The sequence below is a fragment of the Mastigoproctus giganteus genome, chromosome 11, assembly GCF_048544385.1.
Source record: "Mastigoproctus giganteus isolate SK-2022 chromosome 11, ASM4854438v1, whole genome shotgun sequence".
Lineage (NCBI taxonomy): Eukaryota > Metazoa > Arthropoda > Arachnida > Uropygi > Thelyphonidae > Mastigoproctus > Mastigoproctus giganteus.
In genome coordinates this window covers 156,105,337-156,118,768 of record NC_143585.1, presented here as the reverse complement: position 1 = coordinate 156,118,768, position 13,432 = coordinate 156,105,337, and the positions used below count along the sequence as shown (strand labels likewise).

The window sequence follows — 13,432 nt, the reverse complement described above, 5'->3', positions numbered from 1 at the left end:
GATTGCAAATATGGACGAAGTCCCCCTTCAATTTGATGTCCCGAGTAACAGAACTGTTGATAAGAAGGGGGTGAAAACTAACTGTGAAGACAAGTGGACATGAAAAGAGCCATTATACAGTTGTTCTAGCTTGCCGACCGAACCAAGCTGCCTCCTATGCTGATTTTCAAACGCAAAACAATGCCAAAAGAAGACATTCCTCGAGGAGTCATTGTCCATGTTCATGACAAGGGTTGGATGGACCAGGACGGGATGAAGATCTGGTTTGAGAAAGTTTGGAGCAGGAGACCAGGGGGCTCTTACGCAAACCTGCCCTATTGGTGCTTGATCAGTTCAGGGCACACATAACAAAATACACAAAGATTGCTGCGGAGCAAAAAACAAAACTTGCCATCGTACCTGGAGGCTTGACATCCCATCTCCAACCACTTGATGTCAGCATTAACAAACCCTTCAAAGCTGCCATGAGAGACGAATGGAACCAATGGATGAAGTCTTCTGGGGACAATTTGACACCAGCAGGAAGAGTGAAGAAACCAACTATAGGAGAAGTTTGTACCTGGGTGAAAGATCCTGGGATAATATCAAGATTTAGATCGTTGTCAAGTCATTTAAGAAGTGTGACTTTTCAAATGCTATAGGTGGAACCGAGGACGAGGCAATATATGAAGACAGTGATTTGTCATCAGACACAGATGAGGACAAGCTAATGGATGGGAGTTTTGACAGCGAAGAGGAGTTGTACGAATTTTATGATGAATAAAACTTGAGTTCAATAACTTTATGTAATACATTTTTTTTTTTTTTTTTTCAAATTTCGGACCCCAAAATTAAGGTGCGTCTTATACATGGGGAAATACGGCAATTAACTTCCAAATCTCAGGTTTTCACATGTTTTCCGTTTTTTTCAGAACGTTGGTCCCTCCACAGTCACCTTCCTTCCAATTCTGGAAATGACAGCATGCAGCTTTCAACCTCATTTTTTTACAAAAGGTCACCACAATGGGACATACATTAGATCACTTTGATTACTGCTAGCTGTATTAACTGAAATTTTGCCCATTTTTCAGAGAGATCACCTGCCCTTTATTTCCTTAATCAAGTAACTTCATTAACAATGGCTATTGTTTTTTGTTCTTCCGAAAACCTTTTTTTTTTTTTTTTGTTATTTCACTATCAAGAAATTTATTTCTGCAAAATTCACAGGAAGATTATGCTCTTTGACAAAAGATGCAAGTGAATATTCTGTATGTTTTGCATTTTTTTCAATGAATGCATGGTATCTCTGTGCTTATTTGTTTGCAAATGTCTAATCGCATCACATTTCCCAGACAACTGCTCAAAACTGTTGTCACAGCTACATATGATAGACAAAGAAAACTTGTGTTTTTCAGATTTTATAATCCATGGAAATTCTTGTATATACATCTTTAAAATGCCGCATTTCTTTGGCATCTTACTGAAACACACTGTTAATTAGCTTCACCATACACAACTACTCATTACTGCACATTTCTATTTGCAAAGTAGACTAATACAGCAGCCCTGACAGCCAATTTGTTAACAAAAAAGCAGTTCACAAAATAAAAATTAATAAAAAATCCAAATTTAACATAGTTTTTGCAAAAAGATATAGAAACTCTGTCATAAATTGTATTATATCAAAGGGACAAATCAAATTTAAAAAGAGGGGGGAAAAAAAAAAAAAAAACACAAAACTGCACACATTCTCCATTTGTAAACCCAGAGTTACAAATGAGTAGTTGTGTATGGTGAAGCTAATTAACAGTGTGTTTCAGTAAGATGCCAAAGAAATGCGGCATTTTAAAGATGTATATACAAGAATTTCCATGGATTATAAAATCTGAAAAAGACAAGTTTTCTTTGTGTATCATATGTAGCTGTGACAACAGTTTTGAGCAGTTGTCTGGGAAATGTGATGTGATTAGTAGTGGCACATGATGCAAAAAATCAACCTTATAACAGCATCAGAACCACTGCCCATTTCACCTATCCATTCCCTCCAAAAGTCTGTCTAGTTCATTGAATTTATTTAAGCTGTCAGCTTTCACAACAACAGATGGAAGTTTGTTCCAGCATTCAACCACTCACTGGTTTAGAGAAAATTTCCACATATCTATTCTGCAAACATCTGACCTCAATTTAAATTTAATGCCCCTTAAGTGCATAATCTGAACAAGAGAAAGAATCCCATCAGTATTGAGCTTGCTAGAACCATTCAAAGGCCTCAATCAGATCAACTCCCAGTTGCCTAGTTTTCAGATGCTGCAATCTGCAGGAACGAAGCCTTTCTAAGAGCACCCCTTTGTTCTGCTAACCAATCTCATTGCCCTTATCTGTACTTGTTCCAGCTGCTCCACATCCTTCCTAAAATGAGGCCACCAGAGCTGTATGCAATATTCAAGGTGTGGACAATATTCACTGGCCTATACAAAGGGATAATCAGCTCCTTATTCCTGCTAGCAAAATTCCTCTATATCATTGACAAAAAAACCACGAGCTGTCCTGGGAGCTTGACTACACTGCTCAGAGAACGTCATATCTAAATACACAATTACCCAAGTCTTTTTTTCTCCACTACCCTGACTTCAGTACCATGCAGTTACTCTGCTATTCATCTGCTACTCATATTCACATAATTATGGTACTTTGCAGTTATGTTAAACTTTAGGTGCCACATCTCAGTATTTGGAGGGAAGTATACCACCTTGACATTGTTATATTTAGGATGACTGGGAGTGTTGTCAAGGAGCATTAATATCTTAAAAGGCACTGATATTTGAAAGAAATATTTTTCAACTTCAGGGACAAATGCATTTATAAATCTTTCTTCAAACATGTTGTCACCAAGGCCTTTGAGTTAGCCCTGAAAAGTATACAGGAAGTAATTTCTTGTCAATACTTCACAGCACTGAAATTCGTCCTAATAAAAAGACCATCGGAATTGTAGGGACTGTGCTACGTCTGATGGGCAGGGATTGTGGCTAGATTTCAGTCCCATCCCACTGAGAGCCAATATGGCGGCCTTAGTGTCCGGACACGTTTTATGGCACTCCTGATTTTTAATGGAATTTAGTAGTTTAAAATGGGCACATAGTTCAAAAAAGTGTTCAAGGTGAAAGAACTTAATTGGAGGATTGCCTAGGTGAGACTATTTTTATATTCTACTGGGAATTTAGCAAACTACCAGCGTTTTTTATCTGTGTCCTTTGTTGCCAGACCTACAATGGTCACCATATGGCTGGCGGCAAGGCCATAGAGAGGCACTGATATAAAGCAGTGGCCACGTCGGTAGTTTGCACTTGACTGGGGAGGTTCCCAAACCGTGTTAAAACCGAGCAGGAAGTTTGCTCCACCAAACTGTGCTGATAACTGCTGTATGTCATATTATGTGTGTATTAACTGCTGCATGTGTACATTAAACCAGAAGCAATGAGTTCTTCAGTGACTCCCCCCCCCCCTGCCATAAACTTTGCCTGGCTGACAGAACTCCTTACCTATGCATTCCACGGAATTACTAATGACACTATCGCCTCCGGCGCCCCAGTAAGCCCCTATGAGAAGTGATCCTGCTCTTCTGGGAGTATTTTCATACTAGGCATTTCCCCCCCCTTTAGTGACCAAAGGGGATAGCACAAAACTTCAATAACCACCTGTGTGCCTAAAAATTCAACCACAGATTTGTGGAGGACATCGTTTGACAGCATTTTCAGTGCCCTGGCAGATCATCCCAACATACGCCCGATAAACCGAACTGTCCCAGTTATCCGGAATTCGCTAAATAATAAATAAATGGAAGGAAAAACAGAAAAAATTATGGAATCCTTGATGCAATCACAAAGTGACCACCTCGACATTACTGACGAGACAGAAGATATAGAAGACAGCCGATTAGGGGCCTCTCAAGCCAAGCGAAAAAATAAGCGAGTGACCCGCTTCCAGACCGAGTCTAGAGAGCAGCCCGACCACACAGAATCTCAAAGGGAAACAAACAACGATGACAAACAACAGCCACCCCTGAACCACACTCTTCCAGAGGGCTCCGTCTATGAGAACACATTCATTTTAAAAACGGCCCTTGAAAATATATTCACAGAGAACCCTAACAGGATCTCCTCCGGACTGAGGTCTCAAATTGTGACAATATTTCACAAAATGGAGACAATTCTCCATGGTACATACTTAGAAATTGAGAGAATAGCTACACGGCTACAAACCTATATGGAATGTGGGGCAAACAAAATGCCACAGCACGCCCCCACATATGCCCAAGCGCTGAGGAATATACCAAACGAGGCAGAGAAAACAAACAAAGTGGAAATCCAACAAAAGAAAGTATTATTGAAAACCCCGAACATCGTCATACTGAGACCCACCGGAGAAGAGAGACCCTCCAGTGAACAAATAAAGCAAAAAGTCATAAACAATCTCAAAGAGGACTTCGAAGACACTAGGATAAAGTCTATCCAGAAAACAAGAAGTCCTGGTATCATAATTGAGACGGAAAGCAAGGAGGAAGCCGAGGGGATAATAATGAACCCCAAGCTAAATAAATACCCTAGGACTCGTGGCAGAGAACCCAAAAAAGAAAGGCCCATCAATAGTTATTTTCAATGTGGACCAAAATCTACAACCACAAAAACTCACTGAAGAAATATATAGAAGAAACCTAAAAAGCCACCTACTGAATCAAGAAGGGGCTACACTGCTGACCCCAAAATACAGAACCCAGTCCAAAACAAATGGAGGATATAACTGGACAGTTGAGCTGACTCCGCCCGCCTGGCAGGTCCTAAAGAACCAATGCAGGATTTTTGTCGAGTGGAGCTGCCTCCGTTTTAGAGAGCATGTGGCCATACCGATGTGCTTTAGATGTTGCAAACATGGCCACACCACTCACACCTGTGCCCAAAAGGAACCAACCTGCGGCCACTGCTCAGAGAGGGGACATGATTTTAAGACCTGCCCCAACAAAACTAAGGAACCCATCTGCACCAATTGCAAAAGCCTCAGAATGGATCACAACCACTCCATCCGAAACTCAAACTGTCCCACTTACCTCAAGGTAAAAGGCACCTACCAACAAAGAATTGATTATGGGAATACAACATAAAAAATACAATTGCGGCGTACTAAAGATACACCAACTAAACGCCACCGAGCTCGAGCGGTTGTTGAGCAGGTACGACTCCAAGCAGATGAGGATAATGCCAACATTATCATAGTCCTAGAACCGTATACCAATCAGAAACAAGGGGATACCCGCTCAATTATAAAATTGTTCAAAGCAACGAAGATACCCCCTGGGCAGCAGTACTAGTAAGAAATCCAGAGATAACAGTTACAAAGATACCACAACTTTGCACGCCCTGGGCAGCCTGTGCCCATATAATATGCTCCATAGGCAGCTACTACATAATAGCCCTCTACTGTAGGCCTGGAGTAGAAATCGACTTTACCACAACATATCTACAATCAGTACAGACAACCCTGGTAGGGCATAAAATCTTGATTGGAGCTGATGTTAACTGCCGATCACCTGTCTGGCACAGTGCCAAACCGGACCGCAGGGGAACCTCAAACGGACGGAAACTAGAAGACTTCCTAGCAAATTCAATATTTACAGTCATAAACCAGCCGTTCTGCCTCCCAACGTATTGTAACATGCTATGGGAAGAAACGATCGACATAACTCTAACGTCCAGAAATATAGATACAAACGTAACCCACTGGACTGTACAAAACGCGTGGACTACATCTGACCACCGAACCATCACTTACAGCATACAAAGAAATCAGGCTAGAACAGTCGCCACTAAATACCTGTCAAACAGATTCGCAATCGGGAAAGCAAATTGGGACACCTACTGCAATTTCTTGTCCACCCAAGGGAAACAGTACATGGAGGACTTGGACAGACGGGAGACCGAAGGTGAAAGGATAGACCCCAGCCAGTTCGCACAAGATATAATCTGCATAATCATCAATGCAGCGGATGCGTCCATGACAAGGAAAATTCCGATGATGGGAGCAATGTTGTGGTGGACCCCGGAGCTGCGAAGAATGAGAAGACAAGTACAGGATAAAAGAAAGCAGTATCAAAGGGCACGAAGAACATGGCCCCAGGCAGAAGTCGCAGAACTGAGACAACAATATAGACAGATCCGAAACTTATACAGAAACTATTAAGAAAAACAAGAAAACATCCTGGGAATGACTTGTCCAAGTAACAGGAAATACTGAACCCTGGGGGGGTGATGTATAAAATCAGCACAAACAAACTCCCCAGAGGCGAAGTGATGACCGCAACAAAGACGGCGCAAGGAACACTCACTGCAACATGGCAGAACTCAATAAAGAACATACTCAGCAATCTAATCCAAGACCCACCAGGCATACTAACAGAGGACCAGAAAGCCATCTGCCAAGCAAACGAAGAATATGAGACCCAACAACTAGAACCCCCTTTCACAGCCAACGAACTACAAGAAGCGGTATCACAAACCAGGAACAAAAAGTGCCCTGGCCCCGATCTCATCGAGCCAGAAATGGTCAAGAAAGCAGCGGAGGTTATGCCGGACCTCCTGCTCCGACTGTACAACACCTGTATCAAAGAGGGCCAGTTCCCCACCAGCCGGAGGACAGCCAATATAAAACTGATCCTCAAAAATCGAAACAGACACCAGGAAAATCCCAATTCATATAAACCCATAGCCTTATTGTCGACACTAAGCAAGCTTTACGAAAGATTATTACATAAAAGGATCCACAACCACTATAATGAGGCAAACCTGAATTCACCTAAGCAATATGGCTTCAAATCGGGATCTTCGACCATAGATGCCGTCCAAGGCCTAATCACCAAAGCGATGCAGTGTACCAAGAAATATTTCCTTGTCATAGCCGTCGACTTTGCTGGGGCGTTCGACACCCTCTGGTGGCCGAGCGTCCTTTGCAGGCTCAGGGCAGCGAGAACACCAAGCAATTTGTACAGGAGCATCAAAACTTATCTCTCGGACAGAAAAGTCCAAGTAATAACACCCTACAAGAAGTTGACCTGGCCGGTCCGCAGGGGCTGCCCTCAGGGATCTGTCCTAGGGCCGCTCCTCTGGAATATAGTGTTTGACGAGTTCCTCACCATGGACCTGGGGGAGGTGAAGGCCCAGGCCTTCGCAGACGACCTCGTACTGACGGTTGCAGCAGATTCCAGACAGAACCTTGAAATGCTTGCAAACCAAGCCCTTGAAACCTTGCGGGACTGGGCAAAACTACACACCTTAACAATCTCGCCAACGAAGAGGGACTCAGTACTATTGAGAGGGAAGTTAAACCTTAGAAGACCACCACAAATCAAGCTGGCAGGACAAACAATCAAACTGTCAACGCAAATTAAATATCTGGGACTGACCATCGATCAGAACTTATCATTTAAACCGCACCTAATCTATCTAAAAGAGAAGCTGCGGAAATACACAGCGCTCGTTGCTAGAGTTACACGCAGGGACTGGGGGCTAAACAGGAGAACCCTGTCCCTGTATTATAAAGCCATATTCATCCCGATAATAACATATGGATCTCCCATATGGTACAAGAAAGCAGGAACAGCAGTGAATAAAAGGATACTGGACACGATCCAACGCAACATATTATTAATAAGAGCATGTAACATGGTTAGTACGAGTGCCCTACAGGTCCTTGCGGGGACCCTACCCTTGGATTTAGAGGTAACCCGCTGCGGACTTATGTATCTACTAGCCAAAGGAACCCAAACCACCTACAACGATCTTACCATTGACATCACCAATAACAGGAAAAACAAGAAACAAAAAAATAGTGGACCACCTAGTACAAATTTGGCAGAGAAGATGGACAGACGTGGAAAAAGGAGCGGTAACAAAAAAATTTATTCCCCAAGTAACCAAGCTGTATCCCAAGGCTCCCGCATGGCTGTACCCAGGCCTAAACACTACTTTTCTACTCACCAGCCACGGGCCTTTCAAGGCCAAATTAAATGCCATGGCATAATCGAGGAATCACACTGTCTCCTTCATAACCAGAAGAATTTGCAGCCTTTAGTCGCTTTGCCCAGGACGTCTTCTCCAGAAGAAAACTACAAATAGCCATCCACCAAGGCCAACAGGAGTAATGAAACCAAATATAGACACCAAGGAATACGAGAAACTAAGGACGGGGATATCAACCAATGATGACCATTGGAATAGACCACCCAAAGTTGAGAATGGAACGCCACCCGTTTAAGATAACAGAACCCACCTGATAGGGAAGTAAAAAAAAAAAAAAAGCTATCACACAATCAGAGAAGGATGCTGAACTAAAGAAAGAGGAACACAAGGATGCGGCTTGCCCCATGAGTGACAATGAAGAGAAACAGGCGTGAGACAAGGGCCATATTGGAGACCTGAAGAGGGCACTCTAGCCCTCTTCACCTATAATTCCTAACTCCCCCCTTTCTCGCCATCCCGTTTCCTCTCTGGTGGGGCATGGGCATGCCCCACTGAAACTGGGGCCGCCTTCTCTATTGGCTCCATACTTCTGCCTTTTCCCCCCAGTCTTCTGCCTCCCTCCCCTCCATCTTCACGCTAGCGAAAGTCGCACACATCAAAATTAATACATCAAACCGCTATACGCCCAGCATTCGGTCTAAGAAATTAAAGCGATAATATCCCCACGCCAATGCAAATAATAAAAATCACTTTATTTTATTTTCTTGATGACCATTGGAATATGCCACCCAAAGATTTTTTTTTTTTTTTTTGTGGTCCTAGCCGCCGAAATCTCAGGAAACTAAGCCGCAGGACCTGCCAGAGTAAACTAAGTCTACGGAGTTCCTGGCCTGCCTCCATGGGGCGTAAGTGGGGCAACGTTGGATCCCAACAGGGATCCAGCGGCTAAATGGCCAGAAGAACAAGTACACGACATTACACGATCCAAGATCCATACACTTTTAAATCTCTGGCATTTACAGTGTACTGTAATACACCACAACGTAAACTACGCAGAGATGGGGGAACCCCTGGTGCCGCTTGACCCTAAAAACACTTAAACTTACACTTACTTCCCATCCCACTCACAACAATCCATCACCAAGAGTCAAACAGTCACACGAACCAGGTGCATGAATGAAAAATGCAGTGTAACAGGCACATAAAATTCTTCTAGGCTCAGACCCATAACGCCACATCGCAACAAAACATCTAAGAATTTTTTCATTTCGAGGCTGCATCTTCTAACAACTGAACAAGTAGCTATCCTCCTCCTTCAAGCCCTCTACATCAGTGCAGAAGTCACTAAGCTACCTACCAAGAGCAATTTAATTATGCTTCATTCAAGTTATCCTGTGAAGCTGTTATTTGGTGTTTTGGGAGCATTAGCAACTAAGGCCATATTGCTCCGGGATATGCGGTGGTCATTCCCTGACCTTTCCGTATCTGGTGGTGACGGGCTCGAACCCCGGTCTAATCAAGAAGCGTGTGCTACGCACTGCTGCTCCTTCCCACCTGGCTACGGAGGCGCCGTCCTGTGAAGCAACGTCTGCCGAAGCTATCAGTAACCCTTCTTCCTGGCCGATCAGTGTTATAGTCTGACCGTTCTACCAAGTAACAAGCATCAGGAGAAACATTGCGAAGCACACATCGGACACTCGACTGAATGGAAGCTGACTCAAGATCCAGGCTCTATATTGGTCGTGCCCCTTATGCCATACACAAAACAAGACAGTCGGTTCTACCATCGCAGTAGACAACAGTTCCATTATACCCCATAGCCCAAATTCTCCAAGCAAGCGAGACAAGCTACGCTGGCCGATCCCAACAGTCATCACAAGACACCCACGACCTCATGTGGTACTTTCTCTTTCGAGGTCCAAAAATTTTATTCAAGTGCACCACTCTGACACTGTAAGTGTAATGTATCAGAACATTAGGAACTTGCGAAATAAAACGGAGACTACAGCGCAAATCCTGCTAGCAGGCGAATTCGATATTTTAGCTATATCCAAAACATGGCTTGAGCATGAGCAACAGAACATAGTGATAACTACACCAGCAGGTTGTGTGGCAGAGATCACCTCCAGGAGGAATAGAAGGGGAGGTGGTGGTGTTGATATGTTCTTCAAAGACGAGGCTTTCAAATTGATCAACACTGTATACAGCGACTCACCAAATTTCGAAGCCCTAGCCATGACACTGCTCAGAAACGCATCCATAGTAGATATCTGCATAATGAATATCCCGCCGGTACCAACAATTGATATCATTACTGAGGCAGCCAACTGGGCAATCACCCACTTTCAACCCCTCAGCTCACCATATTGCCATCTGAGATTTCAACCTCACTCCACAGCTCACTGCCCACAAGAAGATCCTTGTTGACTACATGACTGGAAAAATCTATGCTGCCCACCTTAATGAATCAGATTCTTGGAGATAGGCCGCCACAGATCCACAGTGACGAACCTCCTTGCAACCACATGTAAATTGTCCGCCTTTGAACAGCAAGAGACACTCGCAATCACGTACCTGGATATTGAAGCTGCCTTTGACGCCATCAACGTGTCGGCGCTCCTCTGCTTACTGGAAGACCATTATCTAATCCAAAGTAATAATCGTTTGGTTCGTAGCGTCACTCCTCTATGATACAAGTCGATGCCTATGGACAATCGCACAAGAAGGCAATTTCTGCTGGTGTTCCGCAAGGAGGAATCCTATCTGGCTTATTATTTACAGCTATCATTGCGCCTCTTGTCTGTAACAATGAGAAAATCATCACCTATGCAGATAATATAAAAATTCTAATGCCTATTGCTTCCAACAATTACCTTGAAGCTACAGCAAGCATTAATAATAGTCTCATGAACATCGCCTCTTACCTCAAACAGTATAGCCTCTCGATCAACCCACAAAAAACAAAACTAATGGTGTTCTCTCTCAGCCAACCCCTACAGTAATAGCCCCAACACTCGATGGAATGTCATATCTGCCACTCCTACACACGCAGATTTGGGAATAGTATTTGACCCAAAACTCCAGTTTTGTGCTCACGTAGACAAGCTCACTTCCAAAACAGTTTCTCTCTCCGGTGGCTAGCTACACAACAACTAATTTATGTTAAGGAGCTTCTGATGAATTAAGAAATTCATCAGAACAATAATCTACTCTCCACTCCTCTATGCTGCTGAAGTGTGGGCATCAGCAGCTACTACAACGAAGAAACCAATCCTCGCTGCAGAATTCTGGCTACTTAAATGGGCTAACCGGAAAGCTTGTCTCCCACCACAGGACAGAACTACAGCTTATCAACTTCACTGGGGATGCAGCGACTGCCTGATATCACTGAAATGGAACGACTGATAGCTACAGTTAAAATGATCACGGGTCAGACCTCAACACAGTCTATTTGAGATTCGTGTTACTGGCGAATACCCAAGCCAGAACTTTGGTCAATCTCAATGCTCTGCTCGAGGAATCTGAGGCTTCAGACCGCTTCCTCCCAAACCAAAAATGCTACCAGAAGTACAGCACCTTGATGCTTACTTGCATAGGTTTTTCAGCAATAAAACCTACAGGAAACAAGTGTGAGCAGCTCACTCCAATCCCAGAATTGAATAAGAAGAAGTTCGTGCGCCGTCCACACCATCTGCCAAGCTCTCCTGTGCCACGACAAAATTCGTATGACAGAGAAGTGCCATTCATGTATATTAGATATATTATTGTAAATATAACCATATTATATAACTGTAAATATATTTAATACTGCATAATGTGAGGAAGCGTAATGGCTTGTTTACATTTTACATTTTTAATTTTACAGTGTGCATTATCCATTATATATTCTGATGTGAGCATTATCTATTGTCTATTAACTAATTATCCATTCTGATGTGAGCTGTTGGCCGTGACAGGACTTGCAACTGCACTTATATCTATATATGTACATTGTTTCATTTAGTTGCAATAAAGATTTTTTTCTCTCTCTCTCATATATATATATATATATATATATATATATATAGTATATCATTTTATTCTTTATATAGAGGCACAAAGTAAACATCAATTATAAATCACCACAAAATTAAAAAGATACTGTAAACCTTTTTATAATGAAATAAATATATAAATTTAAAAATATATAATAAGTTTAAGCAACTTAAACCCAAATTACGTGGCACCCCTGGAATGTTGATGCAGCACCCCAATTGAAAACCACTGATCTAATGGATGGTATATAAAAATTATACAATTTTTTTCTGAGGCCACTCAGCAAATAAATAATAGTAACTTATTCAATGGGCCATCACTTAAATAATATGAAAAAGAGAAATCTGATTTACAAAAGACACTAATTAACCTCTGTTGCTACCTTTACTCACTTCAAGTGGATAAGTCCGATCTGAATCATAAGAACTTAAATCACCACAGGCCACAAATGGCACCACAATCCGATTTGATCCTTGTAGACTATTCAAGTTATCTATTTAGAAAAGAAAATATGAAACATTACGCAAAATTCTGGTTTGCAACTTCAAAAATGATTTTATGTAGGGTGGGTGGGTAAAACAAACTGTAAATTAAGAATAAGCTGGCAGAATGGCAAGCCATATAAAAAAAAAGGGAAAAAAAGAAAGAAAACCAGTATAATAACAGTAAGAGAAAGGAGGATTAAAGTGAGAATAATTTCCTAAAAGGAATACAATCCTAAAATAATTTAAAATAAATGCCACCCAATACATCTTATTCCTTCAGAAATTATTTCTCTGCCTCCTCCTCCTTTTTTCTTGCTGCAATGTTTGCAGTACTGGTTTTAATATTAGTAATCATAGTGGCAAATTATGCAAGAAATGTAATATGATGCTTATACAGCATCAGCCAAATATGAAATCCTGTTTCGCCTATCCATCCCCTCCAATAGTTCTAGTTCTTCCTTGAATTTATTTAAACTACGCACTTCCAAAACAGTGGATGGAAGCTGGTCCAGCAGAGTGGTTAATGAGAGTAGTTAATGATGATGATGAAGGGCTGCTAGAACGAGTACAGAGAAGGGCAACAAGAATGGCGAGGGGAACAAAGGGGTACACTGGACAAAATGGATAGGTGAAATTGGAAGGTTTTTTTCTCACGTCACATGCCATTACTAATGTTAATTTTATAAAAGGCCAGAAATGTGTGTAATGTTTGGTTGGTTTGTTTGTTTGTTTGTTATTTGGTTTTTAGGAGCATTAGCAACTAAGGCCATATTGCTCAGGAGATATGCGGTGGTCATTCCCTGACCTTTCCGCATCCTCCGTATTTGGTGGGCACGGGCTCGAATCCTGGTCTAGTAATGTTTGGTTTGTGCAGCATTGTGTGTGCTGTTTAGTTTTTTTTCTAGCTACTTTGCCACCAGGAAAGCA

At 42.2% G+C, this 13,432-nt stretch overlaps 1 protein-coding gene across 4 annotated transcripts in view; it reads right to left on the bottom strand.

Moving 5' to 3' along the window:
* Trm7-32 (tRNA methyltransferase 7-32) overlaps positions 1-13,432 on the bottom strand; it is a 204,503-nt gene that overhangs the window by 11,467 nt on the left and 179,604 nt on the right. The window contains exon 9 of one of the 4 annotated variants that reach the window (XM_090385277.1): positions 12,413-12,513. The exons of 1 other annotated variant lie outside the window; for it this stretch is intronic. In XM_090385277.1, coding sequence (XP_090241403.1) covers positions 12,413-12,513 — 101 coding nt within the window. Of the gene's footprint in view, positions 1-12,402; positions 12,514-13,432 lie in introns of those variants that run through there. 2 more of the 4 variants (XM_090385278.1, XM_090385280.1) reach the window with 2 other exon arrangements.